At 42.7% G+C, this 21,390-nt stretch overlaps 1 protein-coding gene across 3 annotated transcripts in view; it reads left to right on the top strand.

The window, feature by feature from the left end:
- mtor (mechanistic target of rapamycin kinase) overlaps window positions 1-21,390 on the top strand; it is a 343,897-nt gene that overhangs the window by 22,811 nt on the left and 299,696 nt on the right. For all 3 annotated transcript variants that reach the window (XM_063033405.1, XM_063033407.1, XM_063033406.1), the window contains exons 2-4: window positions 14,506-14,659; window positions 18,872-18,980; window positions 19,984-20,216. In XM_063033405.1, coding sequence (XP_062889475.1) covers window positions 14,540-14,659; window positions 18,872-18,980; window positions 19,984-20,216 — 462 coding nt within the window. In that variant the 5' untranslated portion in view covers window positions 14,506-14,539. The remainder of the gene's footprint in view (window positions 1-14,505; window positions 14,660-18,871; window positions 18,981-19,983; window positions 20,217-21,390) is intronic.

Consider the following 21,390-nt stretch of genomic DNA (forward strand, 5'->3'; position numbering starts at 1 on the left):
CATTTCAGTACATCTTTTCCCTCGGTCCACAAACTTGTGTTTTAAAATGTCAAAAATATATGGAGTATCATAGTCAGTCTTGCACTATTAAATCAATTTTTTTTGAGTCCATTGATAAAATCCAACCTCAACCTCGGCAGGAGGAGAAGATGGCAGCGCGACGCAACTCGCAGTGGCCACTCCGGTAGTTATTTGTCAAGTAGGGTGCTACGCACAATCCTGATTTGATAGAGACAGACCTGAGAGCACGGAGGAACATCTGCTGAAACTTCTGAAATGCCTGCTTTGCTGTTGCTGCTGCTACTGTGTGGTCCAGAATCTCCGGAGGGGAAGGCCCCGAGTCCTCGGCTTTGCTTGTTGCTCGGTGGCTGGGGCGGGGTTGAAGCGCTCAGCAGAGGATGGTGCTCGGAGAGGCTGCGTCGGAGGGGCTGGTCGGAGGCTCGAAGTTTTCGGACGGACTCAGAGTCCGCTGCGGTCGGGTGCCTCCAATGATACTGCATCGGCAAGTTTGCGGTGCTTGGAGGTTCATGGCAGGGAGAGTTTCTCCCTTCTGCCGCCAGCATGAGATGATGAGGCTATCGGGACGTTGAGTCTTTTTTACCGTGCCCATGGTCTGCTCTTTATCAAATTATAGTACTGCTTTGCACTGTTGTAACTATATGTTATAATTACAGGTGTCCCCCGCTTTTCGAACGTTCACTTTATGAAACCTCACTGTTATGAAAGACCTACATTAGTTCCCTGTTTTTGCTAACAGAAGGTGTTTTCACTGTTATGAGAAAAGGCAGCGTGCGGAAAAAGCAGCGCGTGATTAGAAAGAAATCAGCATGCACCCTGAGCAGCCGCTCTCCCCCGGATTCGGAATGGCATTCTAGTCGGCATTGCTTAAACATGTGCCTGTGAGCATCTGTTTGCAAGATGAGTTCTAAGCTTTCGGAAAAGCCTGAAAGAGCTCGTAAGGGTGTTACACTTAGCGTAAAACTTGACATAATTAAGCGTTTCGATCGTGGTGAATGAAGTAAGGACAAAGTGAGTTTGGCTTGTGAAAGTTGACGAAGATGATGTTGAAGAGGTTTTGGCATCTCATGACCAAGAACTGATAGATGAAGAGCTGATGCAATTGGAAGAGGAAAGGATAACAATCGAAACAGAATGAGTAATGATAAAGTACGACTTTAATTTTGAAAGGGTACTTCAGTTTAGGGCATATTTGCAAGATGGTTTGAGTCCTTACAAAGAACTGTATGGTAGAAAAATTCGCGAGGCTCAGCAGTCAGACATACAGTACTGTTGTTTTTCAAGCCTTCCACATCAGCCGCAGCAGATGACGAACTTCGACCTTCGACATCGAGGCAGGCAGTTATAGGAGAAGATGAGCTGCCTGCCCTAATGGAAACAGACGACAATGAGATGACACCTCAGTGTCCTACCACCCCAACCCCCAGGCCGCGGACAGATACCGATTCGCGGAGAATGCAGGGGTACAGCGGTGGCCGGGAGGCACACAGCCACCGCTGTACCCCTGCATGCTTCGCGAATTGGTATCGGGTTGTTGCCCGGAGGGTGGGGGCCACTGCACCACCCCAGTCTCCGATGACTCAGCCTAACACACCATCATCAGTGTGCTCGGCTCTGTCTTCCCGATTCCCATAAGTGATACTACACTGTACATACATTATTTCTACTTTATATCGGCTGTGTATTTTTACGTGTTATTTGGTATGATTTGGCAGCTTCATAGCTTAAAGGTTACTGGAGAACGCTTGCGTCGTGTTTTTGCCGATGGCGCTTGCGTGAGATTTTCGCTACGGAGAACAGTTCAGGCAATGATTGTGGAAAAGTATTTCTACTTTATATAGGCTGTGTATTTATCATATCATTCCTGCTTTTTACTATATGTTACTGTTATTTTAGGTTTTATGTGTTACTTGGCATGATTTGGTTGGTTATTTTTGGGTCTGCGAACGCTAACAAAATTTTCCCATATAAATAAATGGTAATTGCTTCTTCGCTTTACAACATTTCGGCTTATGAACTGTTTCATAGGAATGCTCTACCTTCGTATGGCAGGGGAAATCTGTATGTGGTTTTGTCAGTTTTAGTCGTGGTTTGTCCGATGTTTTCTTGTGATATCATTCTGGAGGAACGTTGTATCATTTTTTAATGCATGCATTTCTAAATGACAATAAACAAGGACTGAGTGTCCTCATAATCTAATCTAATCTAATCATTTATCATGTTTTGCCATGAATAAGCTAGTATTCTGAAAAGAAAATAACTGATTCAAAACCAAACAAACTTCTAAATGTATTTCGGAGAGAGAAAAAAAGGAGTCTTTTTATGTTGTCTTTTAGGAGTATATTTTATGCTGTCTTTTAGACAGATGTGCTGTGTTTGGATAAATGGAGTGTAGGAGTGCAAATATTTCATAATTTTCAGAAACCATGTTTCATTGAGATATAACTTGAGTAATGTGATAAATCTGCAGCCAGCTAACAAAGTTGTATGAGGTTAGAAGAAGAAGCTAATAAAAGTCACCAACATCTGGTGAGTCTGTTATATCACTTTGGGGATTAAAAAGGTTTTAGTTTTTAATATTTTGTTAAATTTTACTGTTGGATGTTCTCAACCTTGTGGTTTTCATCCTCAATAGTGAATAAGGAATTAAAAGCACTTCAAATAAAAATAGGCAGCTGATTTTGCAGTTTATTATGTAACCGGGTGGAGCTAGTTAACTGAAGATATTGTGAGCTGACGGTTGTAACTCGGAATGTAAGAATGTAGGTTCTGCTAAATTTAGCGCAGTTTGTTTTGAAATGAGTTCAAAATTAAAAGTAAACAACAGGAATTCTGCAGATGCTGGAAATTCAAGCAACATACATCAAAGTTGCTGGTGAACGCAGCAGGCCAAGCAGCATCTATAGGAAGAGGCGCAGTCGACGTTTCAGGCCGAGACCCTTCGTCAGGACTAACTGAAGGAAGAGTGAGTAAGGGATTTGAAAGCTGGAGGGGGAGGGGGAGATGCAAAATGATAGGAGAAGACAGGAGGGGGAGGGATAGAGCCGAGAGCTGGACAGGTGATAGGCAAAAGGGGATATGAGAGGATCATGGGACAGGAGGTCCAGGAAGAAAGACAAGGGGGGGGGGTGACCCAGAGGATGGGCAAGAGGTATATTCAGAGGGACAGAGGGAGAAAAAGGAGAGTGAGAGAAAGAATGTGTGCATAAAAATGAGTAACAGATGGGGTACGAGGGGGGAGGTGGGGCCTTAGCGGAAGTTAGAGAAGTCGATGTTCATGCCATCAGGTTGGAGGCTACCCAGACGGAATATAAGGTGTTGTTCCTCCACTGATGTCTACTATAAGCCTACTGACTCTCACAGCTATCTGGACTATTCCTCTTCTCACCCTGTCTCTTGCAAAAACGCCATCCCCTTCTCGCAATTCCTCCGTCTCCGCCGCATCTGTTCTCAGGATGAGGCTTTTCATTCTAGGACGAGGGAGATGTCTTCATTTTTTAAAGAAAGGGGCTTCCCTTCCTCCACTATCAACTCTGCTCTTAAACGTATCTCCCCCATTTCACGTACATCTGCTCTCACTCCATCCTCCCACCACCCCACTAGGAATAGGGTTCCCCTGGTCCTCACCTACCACCTCACCAGCCTCCGGGTCCAACATATTATTCTCCGTAACTTCCGCCACCTCCAATGGGATCCCACCACTAAGCACATCTTTCCCTCCCCCCCTCTCTCTGCATTCCGCAGGGATCGCTCCCTACACAACTCCCTTGTCCATTCGTCCCCCCCATCCCTCCCCACTGATCTCCCTCCTGGCACTTATCCGTGTAAGCGGAACAAGTGCTGCACATGCCCTTACACTTCCTCCCTTACCACCATTCAGGGCCCCAAACAGTCCTTCCAGGTGAGGCATCACTTCACCTGTGAGTCGACTGGGGTGATATACTGCGTCCGGTGCTCCCGATGTGGCCTTTTATATCTTGGTGAGACCCGACGCAGACTGGGAGACCGCTTTGCTGAACATCTACGCTCTGTCCGCCAGAGAAAGCAGGATCTCCCAGTGGCCACACATTTTAATTCCACATCCCATTCCCATTCTGACATGTCTATCCACGGCCTCCTCTACTGTAAAGATGAAGCCACACTCAGGTTGGAGGAACAACACTTTATATTCCGTCTGGGTAGCCTCCAACCTGATGGCATGAACATCGACTTCTCTAACTTCCGCTAAGGCCCCACCTCCCCCTCGTACCCCATCTGTTACTCATTTTTATGCACACATTCTTTCTCTCACTCTCCTTTTTCTCCCTCTGTCCCTCTGAATATACCTCTTGCCCATCCTCTGGGTCACCCCCCCCCTTGTCTTTCTTCCCGGACCTCCTGTCCCATGATCCTCTCGTATCCCCTTTTGCCTATCACCTGTCCAGCTCTCGGCTCTATCTCTCCCCCTCCTGTCTTCTCCTATCATTTTGCATCTCCCCCTCCCCCTCCAGCTTTCAAATCCCTTACTCACTCTTCCTTCAGTTAGTCCTGACGAAGGGTCTCGGCCTGAAACGTCGACTGCACCTCTTCCTATAGATGCTGCTTGGCCTGCTGCGTTCACCAGCAACTTTGATGTATGTTGCTCAAAATTAAAAGTGTTTATTATCAAATTGCATACATTTCACCATATACAACCCTGATACTTGTTTTTTGTGGGCATACTCAATAAATCCATAATAGAATAATAAACTGTAATAGAGTTAATGAAAGACTGCGCCAATTTGGGTGTTCAACCAGTGTACGAAAGACAACAACCGCAAATACGAAAAAAAGAAATAATAATAAATAAATAAGCAATAAATATCAAGAACATGGGATGACAAGTCTTTGAAATGTTCCCAGGCGGTGGGAACATTTCAATGATGGGGCGAGTGAAGTTATCCCCTCTGGTTCAAGAGCCTGGTGGCTTAGGGGTAATAACTGTTCCTGAACCTGGTGGTGCAAGTCCTGAGGCTCCTGTGACAAAGTTTTAGATGTCATGCTGAATCTTCACAAATACCTAAGGAAGTAGAGGCACTGCTGTGTTTTCTTCATAATTGCACTTGCGTGCTTGGCCCAGAAGAGGACCGGTGAAGTGATAACACTGAAGAATTTGAAGTTGCTGACCCTATAACATGCAGTGCCTGTTATCTATGGAAAATGGTGATTAAGGGACCTCATGAGACAAAGGCAAGTTGTAGCTTGAACTAAAATGCTTTGTTTATTTGTTTTTGGCTCCTGCATTAATCAGATGTGGCATCTGAGATAAAGTGTCTGATGAGACTAATTTAAAATATGATCTCCTGCATATTGAACTAAATCTTGAAACGAGGTTAGTGACTGGGAAAAAATTATCACATAACGATCCACTAGTTTTACCTTTTTAACATTTTTCTCTACTGTGACTCTAATAAAACTTGCGTCTTAAGCTTGTCCTATCCTAACACACTTTGGTTATCGTTACCCATTTCAATGCCCTGTGTTATTTCATTGTCCTTTCTCATTAACTTAAGCTGCCTTTCAACAAAACCCTCTACATAGTATTTAGGTTAAAGCCTCATCTGTAGCCCTAGTTATTCAATTTGCTCAGATACTAATCACAATTTAGTTGAAAATATTCTATGAGCTTAAGCTGTTTGGACCCATAATCCCTGGAATTTAGAAAGTGATATAATTGGGAAAATACAGAATTGGTGTAGTGCTTAATAGGGTATATGCAGGGATGATGTTTCCCCTTGCTGGGGTGTCTGTTATCAGGTATCAGAATAAGGTCTTCAGCCAATTGTGAATGAAATGAGTAGAACTTTCTTCACCATGAGGAAGTGCAGTTTTGTTGCTGTGCATATTCAAAGTAGAGGGCTGTGTGTGTGGTGCCCTGCTTTGCGACCATGGCTACGTGGCCAGATACAGTGTTTGCTGATTCTGTTATCAACTTGATCAGCAACAAAGGTAAGATGGAACACAGGAAAGAGATGACAAACCTCATATCCTGATGTCAGAATAACAACATTGCCCTTAACATCAGCAAGATGAAAGAGCTGATTGTTAACCTAGGATCTATGGGTGCGGGTGCTATCCTCTTCAATGGAGCTGTTGTAGAAATGGTCAACAACTTCATATCACCATCTGATGAGGTGATCAAAAAAGTACATTAGCATATTTTTTTATAGAAATCCTGAGATATCTGGCATGTCCATGAGGATTCTCTTGAACTTTCTGGAGCACAGCTATAGAAACAGTCTGACTGGTTGAATCTCAGACTGGAAGCCTATGGTGGCAACTGCTGTCTTCTGTACCAATGGAATGTGTAGAGAGTTAAATCCTGCCCAGTCTGTCACAAGCTTGTCTCTTCCTCCCATCCATTGTGCATTGCTTCAGGAAGGCTGAAAGTACTTGTCAGGGTTGCCTGCCATCGTAGCTATTCCTTTTCCTTCCTTCTACTTTTTAAAAGAAGATACAAGGACTTGAAAACCTGGACAATCAGACTTCCCACTGCTGTCAGATTTCAGAAACAATTGTCTCTGTCAGATCCCCGTTCAGGTGGTTCTACCATGTTCTTGAAGTCTCAATTCTACCATCAGACATTAGACAAAGATGCATAAAAAGAGAAAGGGTTGGAATGAGAAACAGTTTCTTCCCCCAGGCCATTAGGTTTCTGAACTCCCTACCGCATCGTATTCAAATTGTCACTGGTTAATCTGTTCCATACCTTACAATATTTAGTATTAATGCACTTTAGTGTGTTATTTAAGTTATTTTCACCATGTTATCGTGTGTTATGGGTGTTATGTATAGTACTGTGTGTTACACCCTGGTTTGAAGAGACATTGTCTTGTTTCTATTTATGTTATATGGTTATATACATGTATATAGTTAAATGATTATAAACTTGACTACTTCTCTTGGTTATTCCTTTATTGTCAAGTTTCACACTTATTTTGCACCCACTTCAGATTCCACTGTTATCTTTGCACCATTCTGCTGATTTTGTGTTTCTTTCTTATTGTGGTAATTATTATTATTACAGTGTATACGTTTACCCTGTGAACATAAACAAGAAATTTCATTGCACCTTGGTGTACATGAAAATAAATGGATCAAATCTGATATATTTGAATAATTTGAATTGATGTATATTAGGTTTTTTAAATATATTAGATATTTACAAGAAAGTGGTGTTGAAGTAAAGGACTGGGCATAAGCTTCTGACTGGGTGGACAGACATGCATGATCAACTCCTAGTTCTATTTTCATAATTTTGCGATATTGGTTCATTGAAGGATAGCCTAAAATTCATTGTGGCAGTAAATACATGAGAAAGCTATCAAGGTATATGAAAACAAATTTTAGGTACTTTCTCAAGTATTTGAAAGTGGGAGGTAGTATAAGTGCACCAATCACAAATAAGAGAAAATCTGTAGATTCTCGAAATCCAGGCAACACCCACAAAATGCTGGAGGAACCCAGCAGGCCAGGCAGCATCTATGGAAAGGTGTATAGTTGACGTTTCAGGCCGACACCCTTCATCAGGTCCTGCCGACGGGTCTCAGCCCAAAATGACTCTATGGCCCAAAAGGCCCTTGACTCGGCATTTTCACTATGGATATCCTGTGACTATATACTTCTATTTCCCATCAGGAAGGCTTTAAAGCTCTCTGCGTCTCCCAGGACAGCAACCCTACCAGTTCCCCTCCATCACCATCCTTTTTCATCTGGCGGACATGGTTCTCACTCTCAACAATTTTTCTTTTGTCTTCTGTCATTTTCTCCAGACACCAGAGCTACAGCTATGCTGTGTTTTGGTCAGATACTTAGAACAGTCCATGTTCTGAGTTTAAACTAATAATGCTCCACAACACTTTCAATCCTACAATAACAACTGAATTGGTGCTGCTTCCTGCACCCATGCTGAGCTCATCATCATCTTTGCCTCCAACTTCCACCCTGCCCTCAAATTTGGTTCATCTCTAACACCTCTCTCCTCTTTCTTGATCTCCTGTCTCTGCCTCTGGAGACAGATTATCTACAGATAGCTTTTGCAAACCTACTGATTCTCACAGCTATCTTGATACCTCTTCTCACACTGTCAATTGTAGTAGGTAGATAGACAGATGGATACTTCATTGATCCCAGAGGAAATGACAGTGTCACAGTAGCATTGCAAGTGCTTAGATATACAAATATGCAAATATTAGAAGAGAAGTAAGAAAGAATAAAAAATGTTACATCAAAGAGTCTAACGGGGGTGGGGGGGGGGTGGTCATCACTTCCCTAGCCTATAGGTTGGCTCATTATAGAGCCTAATTGCTGAGGGTAAGAATGATCTCATGTAGCGCTTTTTGGAGCAGCACAGTTACTTTAGTCTGTTACTAAAAGTGCTCCTCTGTTCAGTCAAGGTGGCATGCAGAGGGTGAGAAACATGGTCTAGAATTGCCAGGATTTTTTTATAGGGTCCTCTGCTCTACCACAGACTCCAGTTTGTCCAGTTTGACTCCTATAACAGAGCCAGCCATCCTAATCAGTTTATTGAACCTGTTGGCATCACCCGTGTTGATGCCATTGCTCCAGCACATCACCGTATAGAAGGTTGTACTGGTGACAACAACTGGTAAAACCTGAAGGAGAGGCCTGCATACTCTAAAGGACCTCAGTCTCCTCAAGAAGTAGAGACGACTCTGGCCCATCTTGTAACAGCCTCTTGTGTTGGTGCTCCAGTCAAGTCTGTCATCCAGGTGCACTCCCAGGTACTTGTATATCCTCGCCATAGTAACAGGGAGCAGTGTAGACTTAGTCTTCCTAAAGTCTTGGTCTTACTGATGTTGAGCTGCAGATGATTCAGCTTGCACCAATTGACAAAGTTGTTCACCAGGGCCCTGTATTCATCTTCCCATCCTCCCTCTATATTCCCAACAATTGGTAAGTTATCAGAGAATTTCTGTAGATGACATGACTCAATGTTGTATCTAAAGTCTGAGGTATACAGGGTGAACAGGAAGGGAGCCATACAGTCCCCTGTGGGGCAACAGTGCTGTTTATGGCCATGTTTGACACACAGCTCTGAAGCTGCATAAACTGTGGTCTGCCAGTCAGGTTGTGCAATATCCAGGATACAACGGAAGTGCCAACCTGCATTGAACGGAGCTTTCCCCCAGCAATGGGAGCTATATGATACAGAAGACACTTGAGAAATCATGAGTCTCACATTGCTGCCCTGTGGGAGTAGGCTCTGTTGAGTAGGAAGATAACAGCATTGTCGACTCCAGTGTGCTCCTGGTAGGCAAACTGCAGGGGATCTGACCAGGGGTTGGAGGTGAGCCAGAACCAGCCTCTATAGGGTCTTCATGATGTGTGAGCTCAGGGCCATTGGATGGTGGACATTCAAGGCCTTTGGGTACTGGGATGCTATTCCCTTTTCTCAGTTCCTTGTCTCTACCACATTTGTTCTCAATATGAAGCTTTCCATTCTAGAATGTGTCAGATGTCCTCCTCCTTCAAAGAACGGGGTTTCCCTTTCATTACCATTGATGCTGCCCTCACCTGCATGTCCTCAATTTCTCTATTATCTGCTGCCCTCACCCCATCCTCTCGCTGCCACCAGGCATAGATTTCTCCTTGTCCTTACCCACAACCCACTAGCTTCCATATCTTGCACATCGTTCTTCGTAACTTCGACCATCTACAATGATCTTACCAGTAAGCACTTTATTCTCTCCCTCCCACCACCCTCCACTCTCCATTGTTAGTAGGGATCTCTCTCTATGTGACTCCCTTGTTTAGTCAGCCCTCCCTGGCAAGCATAACAAGTGCTACACTTGCCCTTACACCTCTTCCCTAACCACTATTCGGGGCTCCAAACTGTCCTTCCAGGTGAAGCAACACTATCTGCAAGGATTCATCCATTGTATCCGATATAGCCCCCTCAACATCATTGAGAACTGACGTAGATTGTGGGATTGAATTGTCGAATACCTTGGCTGCAAAAGGCGGGAATTCCCGATGGCTACCCATTCAAGTTTGACTTTCAATTCCCATTCCAACATGTTGGTCTGTGGACTACTTCCATGCTCAGATCGGAGGAGCAACACCCTCATATTCTGCATGAGTAGCCTCCATCCTGATGATATGATCATTCTTCCCCTCCCCCTTTCTCTTTTTCCATTCTGCTTTCTGATTCTCCTCTCACCCCTTCTCAGCTGCCCATCACTTCCCTCTGTTGCCCCTCATCCTTCCCTTTTTTCCATGCTCCACTGTCTTCCATCAGTTTTCCTCTACTTTAGACCTTCACCTTCTCCACCTGTCACCTCCCAGCTTCTTTCTTCATTCTCCCTCCCCCTACATACCCACCTTATTCCTCACCCGGTCTCACCTATCACTTGTCAGCTTGTACACCTCTCCCTCTCCCCACTTTCTTGTTCTGGCTTCTGCACCATTTTTTTCCATTGCTGAAGGGTCTCAGCTGGAAATGTTGACTGTTTATTCCCCTCCGTAGATGCTGCCTGATGTGCAGTTCCTCCAGCATGTTGTGTGAACAACCCCTAACATGGTTTTCCTTGCAACATGATGGATTAAAATGGGGATAATGGAATAGCTGAGCTGTCAAGGAAATATTTTGTATTCTCTTTCTGTGATATATGCAAAAATATACCAGAAATCCAAATAAACGTAGCAATTCATTTTAATGAATAAGTCTATTCTAGTGAGGGTAGGGAATGTATTGGTGAACATTGTATTATGAAAGATTTTGATACCTTTTGTAAAGTGCCACAACATCCAGTTTTGTTTATGCAATAAAGAGTCTGCAGGTTTGTGTTGGCTTTTTAATAGTGTTCAATGTCACAGGAGTTTGTATGGTATTATCATAAAAAGGTGCAAACCCTAATTGTATGTACGTAGGACTGAGTTAGAAAAAGAAGAGAACTTGTATCCCTTTTATAAACAAATGAGGTTTTGCAGATGCTGGTAATCTAGAACAATACACAGAAAATGCTTGAGGACCTTTCATTGGGACTGGAAAGGAAGTGGGCAGAAGTCAGAATAAGAAGTTGGGGGGTGGGGGGAGAGGAGAGGAGGGCAAATGATAGGTAGGATCAGATGAGGAGTCTTTCACTTGCCAGTTTGCACTCCAGCCACACCCTCCACCTTCTTATTCTGATTCCTGTCCCCTTTTCAGTCCTGATGAAAGGTGTCAGCCCAGTATGTTTACTGTTTATTCCTCTCCTTGAGATCTGCCTGACTGGCTTGAATTCCTCTAGCATTTTGTGTGTGCTGCATTATTAGGTTATTGTTCGGTGTGCTTGAAATCATTTTGTTTTCTGTTTCTTAATTTTTGAATACTTCAATGTCGTAAGCACAATTCTGTCATCCTTGTACATCAATGCATTGGGGTTGTAGATGGGGAAAAGCTTGGAATAACTTTACAAGCTTATCAAAGAAAAGTAAGGTAAACGGATGCTTTTGGAATTGACAATTCTTCATACAATTAAAGCTATGAAGTAATAAGATGTTAATAAATTAGCTAGTGGTGTCACAGTCATGGGCATTTAATTTGCCTTTCCCATGACCATTGTAGAAGGTTTGGTTTAGAAAGAGGAGATCAGGCTTTGACTCGCTAGGTATTTCTTCCCAGAAATATATACTGAGAGGCCTGGAGAAGAGTTTTAAAAAATTATCAGAAGGAATTGGAAATTCATAATTGAAAAATGTTTTTTGCTTGATAGTCCGAAGTAATTAGGTGTATATTGTAACCTTGATCATCATGTCCTGTGGCATGATGCAGTTTAGGTAGCCTAAGGTAGAAGGGACATGACAAGATAGAGCTCTAGTTCAAGGGCCTATCTTGTCGTAAAACAGGTCTATTTGAGTGTGTTATAACAGTGGGTTGAAAGTGTCTTTGATGATTTGTATCAGCAGGCCAACCTCCAGAGCACCATATAACATCAAAAGATTCTGCAGGTTGGTCGGGATTGGAAAATGGACGTGAACTTGGAAAAAACGCTTGTGTTTCCCACAAGCATTGTGGCTACAACACTCCAGCCAGACATGGTCCTGTGGTCCACAGCAGCCAAGCTGGCATACGTTGTGGAATTGACAGTACCATGGGAAGATGGTGTCGAAGAAGCTTATGAGAGGAAAAAGACCAAGTACTCTGAACTGGCAACTGAAGCTGCCCAGAATGGCTGGAAGACCAAGATTTTCTCTGCAGAAGTGGGATGCAGGGGATTCGTTGCTACATCTACAACCAGTCTATTGAAGAAGATGGGGGTGAGAGGTCACTCCCTCCAACAAGCAATCAAGTCCTTGTCAAATGCAGCAGAAGAAAGCAGCAATTGGATTTGGATTAAAAGGAAAGACAACAACTGGGCTGCAAGATAACGACAGGAGGGTATGGAACTGAGGGGTGTGTACCTGGGATGCCAAGTAGCACCGTTGAGCCCTCTGGAGATGTCGTGTGCTTATCAATGAAACGTCAAACAAGGAGGGTGCCCACCTGATGACCCTGATGAGGTACCTACCCTCCTTGTCACCACTCCAAGCCCACTGCCAACATTGAGAGGGCCGATTTACTGTAGGGATTGAAACATCAAGTCCTAGTAGCTCTACTATTGTATTTTCATCCCTAAGGAAGTGAGGAGAAGAAAGAATGAGCAGGGTGAATGGGTCTTTGACATACTTACTTCTGCTGTTACATTACTAATGTTTAGAGCAGCAATGTCAGTCCTCCATCTCTGTCTGTCCTTGGCCACTTAGATGTAGAAGGATTCTCCATTGCTGATTCTGTAACAGTTTTATTTTACCAGGCAGGGTTATTAGCTCTGAGCTGAACTCCTGAACTTGGAGGACTAGTGGACCACTCTTAGTTTGGCCTCTACTTTTTGACCTGTAACCTTACCAAGAGCCAAAACATAAAGCCCTGACTCCAGCCAACGTAGCTCTCTGGGTCATTGAGACATGCAAGTCATGTAAGGTTGTGGTTCTCTTGGAGTACTTTGATTTATTGATTGCTTTCTCGAGGTGAGAACTGTAGACAGTCAGTGGAGGAGAGGCAACTTTTCATGATGGATTGAGCTACGTCCACAACTCTCAGCAATTTCTTTCAATCTTGAGCAGTGCCGTTGCTGTGTTATTAGCCTGAATTTTCCTAGGAAATTTCTTCATTCAGAGGGTGGTAAATTTGTGGAATTTGTTGCCACAAGTGGCTGTGGAGGCCAAGTCATTGGGTGCATTTAAGGCAGAGGTAGATAAGTTCTTGATTAGCCAGGACATTAAAAGGTATGGGGAGAAGGCAGAGGAGTGGGGATGACTAGAAGAATTGGATCAGCCGATGATTGAATGGTGGAGCAAACTTGATGGGCTGAATGGCCTACTTCTCATATATCTTAGGGTCTTATGGAAATGACAGCTGTCCTCATGGAACTATCTGTATTTACATATATAAATATCAGCATCAAGGCTCCCATGACGTTCTGAACTTGACTGGCTGATGTTTTTGCTCTTTATACTCTGATAACGGACTCCTCATGGAGTATCCCCAAGTTGTGTTGGGTAAGTCCTGGTGAAGGAACAGGCACAATGCACAATGGACTTTGGTAAGCCTAAGGTAATTTACATCTTTTTAAAAAATAATTACTTACTGAAATATTTAGCTGTAATTATATACCGTTGAAATAAAGATTCTTAGTTTTTGAATGTTTCTGTATATCAGGGATATTTTGAAACATGTTTTGATGGCTGACTAAGTGTGCGGCTTGGCATGTAGTCAAGTTTGTTTGAGCATGAATGTGGGTAGAGCTTGTTGTGGTTCTATGGCATGATAGGACTTATGCTAGAATGCTTTATGCAAAGAAGCTTCCACCTGGATACCTGCACATGGTGATTAAATGTGTAGTGTGTGTGAGCAGCAACTGCAGATGAACTTGGAAATTGTGTCCCACTGTTGCTGCTACATTCCTTTAAGGGGCAACAGGAGTCTCGAAGAAGGGTCTAGGGCCTGAAACATTGACTGTTTATTCATTTCCATAGATGCTGCCTGACCTGTTGAGTTCCTCCAGCATTTTGTGTGTGTGTGTGTTGCTTTGGATTTCCAGCATCTGCAGACTTTCTTGTGTTTATTATTTCTTACAGGGGCAAAGTGTGGCCAAACATTAAAGAAGAATGTGTCTTGGTTTACACCAAGTTTTGTAGTGCCACATAGAGACATAATATTGTACAGAACAAAAATGTGTTGTTTCAAGTGCCCTCTTCATATAATTCTGAAACCACTTTACAATGATTTTAAATAGAATGTTCTGTACATTTGGGGACTTGGCACATATTGTGCTTTTACGAGTGAAAACTGAAATATTTATGTAATATACATTACACTAAGGTTTGGTTCTGATGCTCTTTTCAGCCATACCAATCTCAATCCAAATAGAATAATATTGTGTTGTTTTCAAGCACTAACATTTATTTATTTATTTGGCTCTGAAGGATCTGCAGAATCTGCAGTGAATTAGACTACGCCATGTCAGGAACAGCGTCAGTCCTTCAGCAATTTGTCAATGGGTTGAAGAGTCGGAGTGAGGAGACCAGAGCTAAAGCTGCGAAAGACCTGCAACACTATGTTACCACAGAACTTCGTGAGGTACACTTAATTATTTAAAAAGAGGCTGGTCAAAATATTTGCAAATTTCTGAAGAAGTGTAATTTCTTTAACTCTGATTATATAATTATCATAAGACAAAGGAGCAGAAGTCAGCCGTTCGGCCCATCGAGTCTGCTCCGCCATTTTATCATGAGCTGATCCATTCTCCCATTTAGTCCCACTCCCCCGCCTTTTCACCATAACCCTTGATGCCCTGGCTACTCAGATACCTATCAATCTCTGCTTTAAGTACACCCAATGACTTGGCCTCCACGGCCACCGTGGCAAAAATTTCCATAGATTCACCACCCTCTGGCTAAAAAAATTTCTTCGCATCTCTGTTCTGAATGGGCGCCCTTTAATCCTTAAGTCATGCCCTCGTACTAGACTCCCCCACCATGAGAAACAATTTTGCCATATCCACTCTGTCCATGCCTTTCAACATTCAAAATGTTTCTATGAGGTCCCCCCTCATTCTTCTAAACTCCAAGGAATACAGTCCAAGAGTAGACAAGTGTTCCTCATATGTTAACCATCTCATTCCCGGAATGATTCTAGTGAATCTTCTCTGAACCCTCTCCAAATTCAGCACATCCTTTCTTAAATAAGGAGCCCAAAACTGCCCACAGTACTCCAAGTGAGGTCTTACCAGTGCCTTATAGAGCCTCAACATCACATCCCTGTTCCTAATCTCTATTCCTCTAGAAATGAATGCCAACATTGCATTTGCCTTCTTCACCACCAACTCAACCTGGAGGTTAACCTTAAGGGTATCCTGCACGAGGACTCCCAAGTGCTGTTGCATCTCAGAACTTTGAATTCTCTCCCCATTTAAATAATAGTCTTCCTGTTTATTTCTTCTGCCAAAGTGCATAACCATACATTTTCCAACATTGTATTTCATTTGCCACTTCTTTGCCCATTCTCCCAATCTATTCAAGAACTAATTACATTGAGTTACTAATCATGCTGTGACATTTGAAAAAGAGAAGCCGAAATCTGATGTGTCGGTAATTCAGTGGAGTAAAGGAAATTACAGTGGCATGAGAGAGGAACTGGCCAAAGTTGACTGGAAAGGGACACTGGCGGGAAAGACGGCAGAGCAGCAGTGGCTGGAGTTTATGCGAGAAGTGAGGAAGGTGCAAGACAGGTAGAAAAGAAGAAATTTTCGAATGGAAAAAGGATGCAACTGTGGTTGACAAGAGAAGTCAAAGCGAAAGTTAAAGAAAAGGAGAGGGCATACAAGGAAGCAAAAATTAGTGGGAAGACAAAGAATTGGGAAGTTTTTAAAACCTTACAAAAGGAAACTAAGAAGGTCATTAAGAGAGAAAAGATTAACTATGAAAGGAAGCTAGCAAATAATATCAAAGAGGATACTAAAAGCTTTTTCAAGTATATAAAGAGTAAAAGACAGGTGAGAGTAGGTATAGGACCGGTAGAAAATGATGCTGGAGAATTGTAATGGGAGATAAGGAGATGGCAGAGGAACTGAATGAGTATTTTGCATTGTACATCAACGATTTGGATTATGGAATAGATGGCTTTGTGGCTAAGTTTGCTGACGATACGAAGATAGCTGGAGGGGCCGGTAGTGCTGAGGAAACGGAGAGTCTGCACATAGACTTGGATAGATTGGAAGAATCTAAAAATAAAATATTTTTCTCAGATTCCTTTAAATCTTGTACCCCCTATACCTTAAACATATATTCTTTAATGGTAGATACTTCTGTTAAGGGGAAAAGTTTCCTATAATTTGCCCTATCCAAGGCCCTCATAATTTTGTATACCTCTATCCAACCTCCCACGTGCCATGTCAGTACATTCCAGGCACCTACCACTCTGTGTGGACTTGCCTTGCAAATCTTTAAACCACCCCCTTTGCCTAAAAGCATTCTCCCTAATAGTTGACATTTTCATCATGGGGAGAAGGACTATCTACCTATATATGTCTCTCAAAATTTTATATGCTGATTGGTGTATATTAAATTATTCTAAAATTTGTTTTGTTCTAATCGTTTCTCACAAACATCTGCGTAGTCCTTATAAATAATTAAAAACACTGAGATAGTTATTTCTCATCTCCATTTTGATACACATGATCCTCAGTGGGCTTGTGGATAGATCATGCTTTAGGTTTACCATGGTGCAGGATCAGTGAACAGATTCTCCTGTCTAATATTGGGGACTCTCAGCAATTCTGGTCTGTTACTGGATTCTGTGGGGAATCCAGCAGCCATGAAGTCACCAGGGAAGTCAATAAGCTTGCTATTCACAACGTTGTCCTGAAGGTTCCCAAGACATGTGCTGAGAATTGTTATTAATTCCATGTAAAACTAACAGCAAAATCTGGCAGAGCAGTTCCCCCCACCCCCAGATAAATGCGTTTATGAACAAGAAAAAAGTTGTTTTAAATGGATATGTATAGGATCACGTTTGTTCTAATGAGAGATTTTATGATTCCCAGTGCTGATGTGTTTTGTTTTGCCAGTGACCAGCCTGTTTGTTTCTTTTTATCTTCCACTATCACATCTCATGAGCTGAGACCCTCCATTGGTCAGGGTTGACCATAGATATTGTGTTCCAGCTGACTACATGAGATGCAAGCCAGTCCAGGGCATTTTGGTATGGCGAGCAAGCTGTTGCCCGTGCAGCAGGCTTCCCCTCTCCATGCAGCTGAATCCAAAGAATCAGCAGAGACTGATACAGTTTGGCACCAGTGGCATCTCAGGAGTTGCCAGTCAGAGTTGAACTCAGCGTAGGATTGCCTTAAAGACTCCAGCTCTGGATTTTTCCTCTGGGGTTGCTCCTGAAGCCATCCCCATGAGTGGTATAGCCACAAAGCAGCAGGTAATAGTTTTCTTACTCTTAGCTGAGCTGCCAGCCACAGCTGATGAGTCCCATCTGCCTGAAGCTACTGGTTTTAAGGTGCCAGTAGTATGGCTTTGCTCCTTTTCCTATCAGTAGAAACAGATCTGCTGGGCTTAGTAGCCAAGCCACACGTAAAGGTCAGAAGCTGGACTTGGTCGTTAGAGCCAATTTGAGACACATACCATTGGGAGCATTTAATAGATAGTCGGAGCTTATTCCCACTGCTACCTCCGGCTATGTCAACCTTAAGGAACCACATCTCATGAGTAAGTAATTAAATATTGAGCTGCACACACAAAAAATGCTGGTGAATGCAGCAGGCCAGGCAGCATCTATAGGAAGAGGTACAGTCGACGTTTCGGGCCGAGACCCTTCGTCAGGACTAACTGAAAGAAGAGATAGTAAGAGATTTGAAAGAAGGAGGGGGAGGGGGAGATCTGAAATGATAGGAGAAGGCAGGAGGGGGAGGGATGGAGCTAAGAGCTGGAAAGTTGATTGCCAAAGGGAATACAAGGCTGGAGAAGGGAGAGGATCATGGGACGGGAGGTCTAGAGAGAAAGAAAGGGGGAGTGGATCCCAGAGGATGGAGAGCAGGCAAGGAGTATAGTGAGAGGGACAGAGGGAGAAAAAAAGAGAGAAAAAAGGGGAAAAAATAATAAGTAAATAAATAAGGGATGGGGTACGAAGGGGAGGAGGGGCATTAACAAAAGTTAGAGAAGTCAATGTTCATGCCATCAGGTTGGAGGCTACCCAGACAGAATGCCCTTCCTCCCCTTCGTACCCCATCCCTTATTTATTTACGTATTATTTTTTCCCCTTTTTTTCTCCCTCTGCCCCTCTCACTATACTCCTTGCCTGCTCCCCATCCTCTGGGCTCCCCTCCCCATTTCTTTCTCCCTAGGCTTTCCGTTCCATGATCCTCTCCCTTCTCCAGCCTTGTATCCCTTTTGCCAATCAACTTCCCAGCTCTTAGCTCCATCCATCCCCCTCCTGTCTTCTCCTATCATTTTGGATCTCCCCCTCCCCCTCACACTTTCAAATCTCTTACTATCTCTTCTTGCAGTTAGTCCTGATGAAGGATCTCGGCCTGAAACATCGACTGCACCTCTTCCTAGAGATGCTGCCTGGCCTGTTGCGTTCACCAGCATCTTTTGTGTGTGTTGTTTGAATTTCCGGCATCTGCAGATTTCCTCGTGTTTGCGTTTTTAAATATTGAGCTGGTTAGCCATAAATTCCTTGCATCATCTGGTGTCTTGTGATTAATTATATTGGGATTTAAGACTTTGTGTACTTACTCGTATCATTTTGACAAGCTTTAAAACAAGTTCTAATGTATCTATTTAGGTCAACCAAGAGGAAGTCACTTCTTTCTACGATGAATTGAACCATCACATTTTCGAACTGGTTTCCAGTTCCGATGTGAATGAGAGGAAAGGCGGCATCTTGGCAATTGGTATGTTTGGCTTAGTCAAAATGGAAATATAAAAACTGTTTTGCAATATCTCTGGCCATGTTTAATATCTGTGAAAGGTATTATATTTTATTGCAACAGACTCTAGGATATCTTGTTTTGAGATGATAAATGCTCTTCTTTGGTACATTATATAGAATCAATTTTAAGTTAATAACTCCCAGGGAAATCAGTTTGTGGCACAGTCTTTCCATTTACTCTGAAAAGCAGACGTGTAGTAACATTCTGATAATATAGCATGCTTTGGTATTTGGGTTTTAATCCTACCAAATGACCAAAACAATTTATTTTTAGATGTTATTGCGGAGAACTAGTAAACTTAAAGAAAAGTTGAGAACCAAGGCATTTATCACTTAAAGGAATCTTGGGAACTGGGTTATTTGTCATTTTAAAGGGAAATGGGAATTAAGGCCTTTGTCAGTTTGCAGGGGTTCCCAACCTTTACTTATGCAATGGACCAATACCATTAAGCAAGGGATCTGTGGACGCCAGTTGGGAACCCCTGGTTTAAAGGGAGCTTGAAACTAAAGTTCCAGTTAGTGTAAGGGGAGTTTGGGAGCCTGGGTCCTCCGTGAGTTGAAAGTGAGCTTGGGAGCTGAAGCCTCACTCAGTGACCTGAATGGAGGTGTGGCAAAGATCGCCTGGTGAACTGGACGCTGAGTTAGGATTTCTGAATCATTGGAAATTGGATATTCAGAGTTTTAGTTTGTATATCTACTCTCATCTTGAGCTGCTGTCAAAAGGCTTAAATTGGTTAGAATAAAAATATATAGATACAAGATTTCTTTTGTTTTTGAATAGATAATCACAGAAAATATAACTTGAAGGTAATATTTCAAATATTCTTACTCAACTCTTAGGATATTTAGTTTTGGTTGTAGCAGATGGCTACATTATTTTGCTCAATTTTCTTTGATAGATTAATGTGAAAATCATTCTTTCCTGTTATATCTAATGTTTAAAATTGTTTCTTAATTAAATGCAGTAAGTCTCATTGGAGTTGAAGGAGGAAATGCAACCCGAATTACACGGTTTGCCAATTACCTACGGAATCTACTCCCATCTAGTGACACAGTTGTTATGGAAATGGCTTCAAAAGCTATGGGCCGCCTTTCTATGGCTGGTGACACCTTCACGGCAGAATATGTGGAGTTTGAAGTGAAACGTGCACTTGAATGGCTTGGAGCAGACCGGAATGAAGGAAGGCGTCATGCTGCGGTAATTGCTATCTTAAACTGGGTTTCCTCATTTTAATGTTAGAAAATGGAACATCGGAGAGTACAGCACAGAAATGTTGTGCCGAACCAAATAAATTAGTAATCAAATGATCAACTAAACTAATCCCTTGTGCTTCCACAGTGTTCATATCCTTCCATTTTGATCAGATTCATGTGCCTATCTAAACATTTCTTAAAAGTCCCTAATCTTTCTGCCTCTATCACCATTCCAAGCAGTACCTTCCAGGCACCCACTACTCCCTGTGTGTTTAAAAAAAAGCCTCTCTCATTTCCTTTAATATTCCCCCTCTCACCTTCAATTCATGCCTTCTGGTCTTAGACATTTCAACCCTGGGGAAAAAGATACTGTCTGTCTACTCTATCTATGCCTGTCACAGTCTTATAAATCTCTCTGTTCTCAGGGATATGCCTTCTTAACCACCCTATCAACCGTGTAGCCATTTTCAGGGAGCTATGAACTTAGACCCCAAGATCCTACTCTTCATCAACATTGTTAAGGGTCTTGCCCTTAACAGTGTACTGACTCTTTACATTTGACCTACCAAGGTGCAGTACTTCACATTTGGCCAGGTTAAGCTCCATGTGCCATTTCTCTGTCCATATCTGCAAATGATCTATATCTCACTGTATTCTTTGTCAGTGTTCTATGCTGCCTGCAACACCACCAATCTTCATGTCATCTGCAAACTTACAAACCCATCCATTTACATTTTCGTCTGGGGTGATTTATAAACATCACAAACAGCAGAAGTCCCAGTACAGATTGGTGCAAAACACCACCAATCACAGACTCCTCCAGCTAGAATAAATCCCTTTGACCACTACTCTCTGACTTCTCTGGGAAAGCTAGTTCTGAATCCCAAGTGTCCAATTCACCACGGAGCCCATGCATCTTAACCTTCTGGATGAGCCTCCCATGAAGTTGCAAGAAGAGTGAAATTGTTACAAACATTTAATCTTGCTTCTCATTGTGGATGAGAGATTGCAGAGAGAAAATAGAGAATTGTTATATTCACTTAGACCATAAGAAATGGATTAAAATTAGACCATCCGGACCATCAAGTCTGCTGTGCCATTCAATCATGGCTGTTGTTTTTTCCTCAACTCCATTCTCCCCATAAACTTTAATCCTTAAACCAGTCAAAACCTATTAG

The sequence above is a fragment of the Mobula hypostoma genome, chromosome 25 (genome assembly GCF_963921235.1).
Source record: "Mobula hypostoma chromosome 25, sMobHyp1.1, whole genome shotgun sequence".
Classification (NCBI taxonomy): domain Eukaryota; kingdom Metazoa; phylum Chordata; class Chondrichthyes; order Myliobatiformes; family Myliobatidae; genus Mobula; species Mobula hypostoma.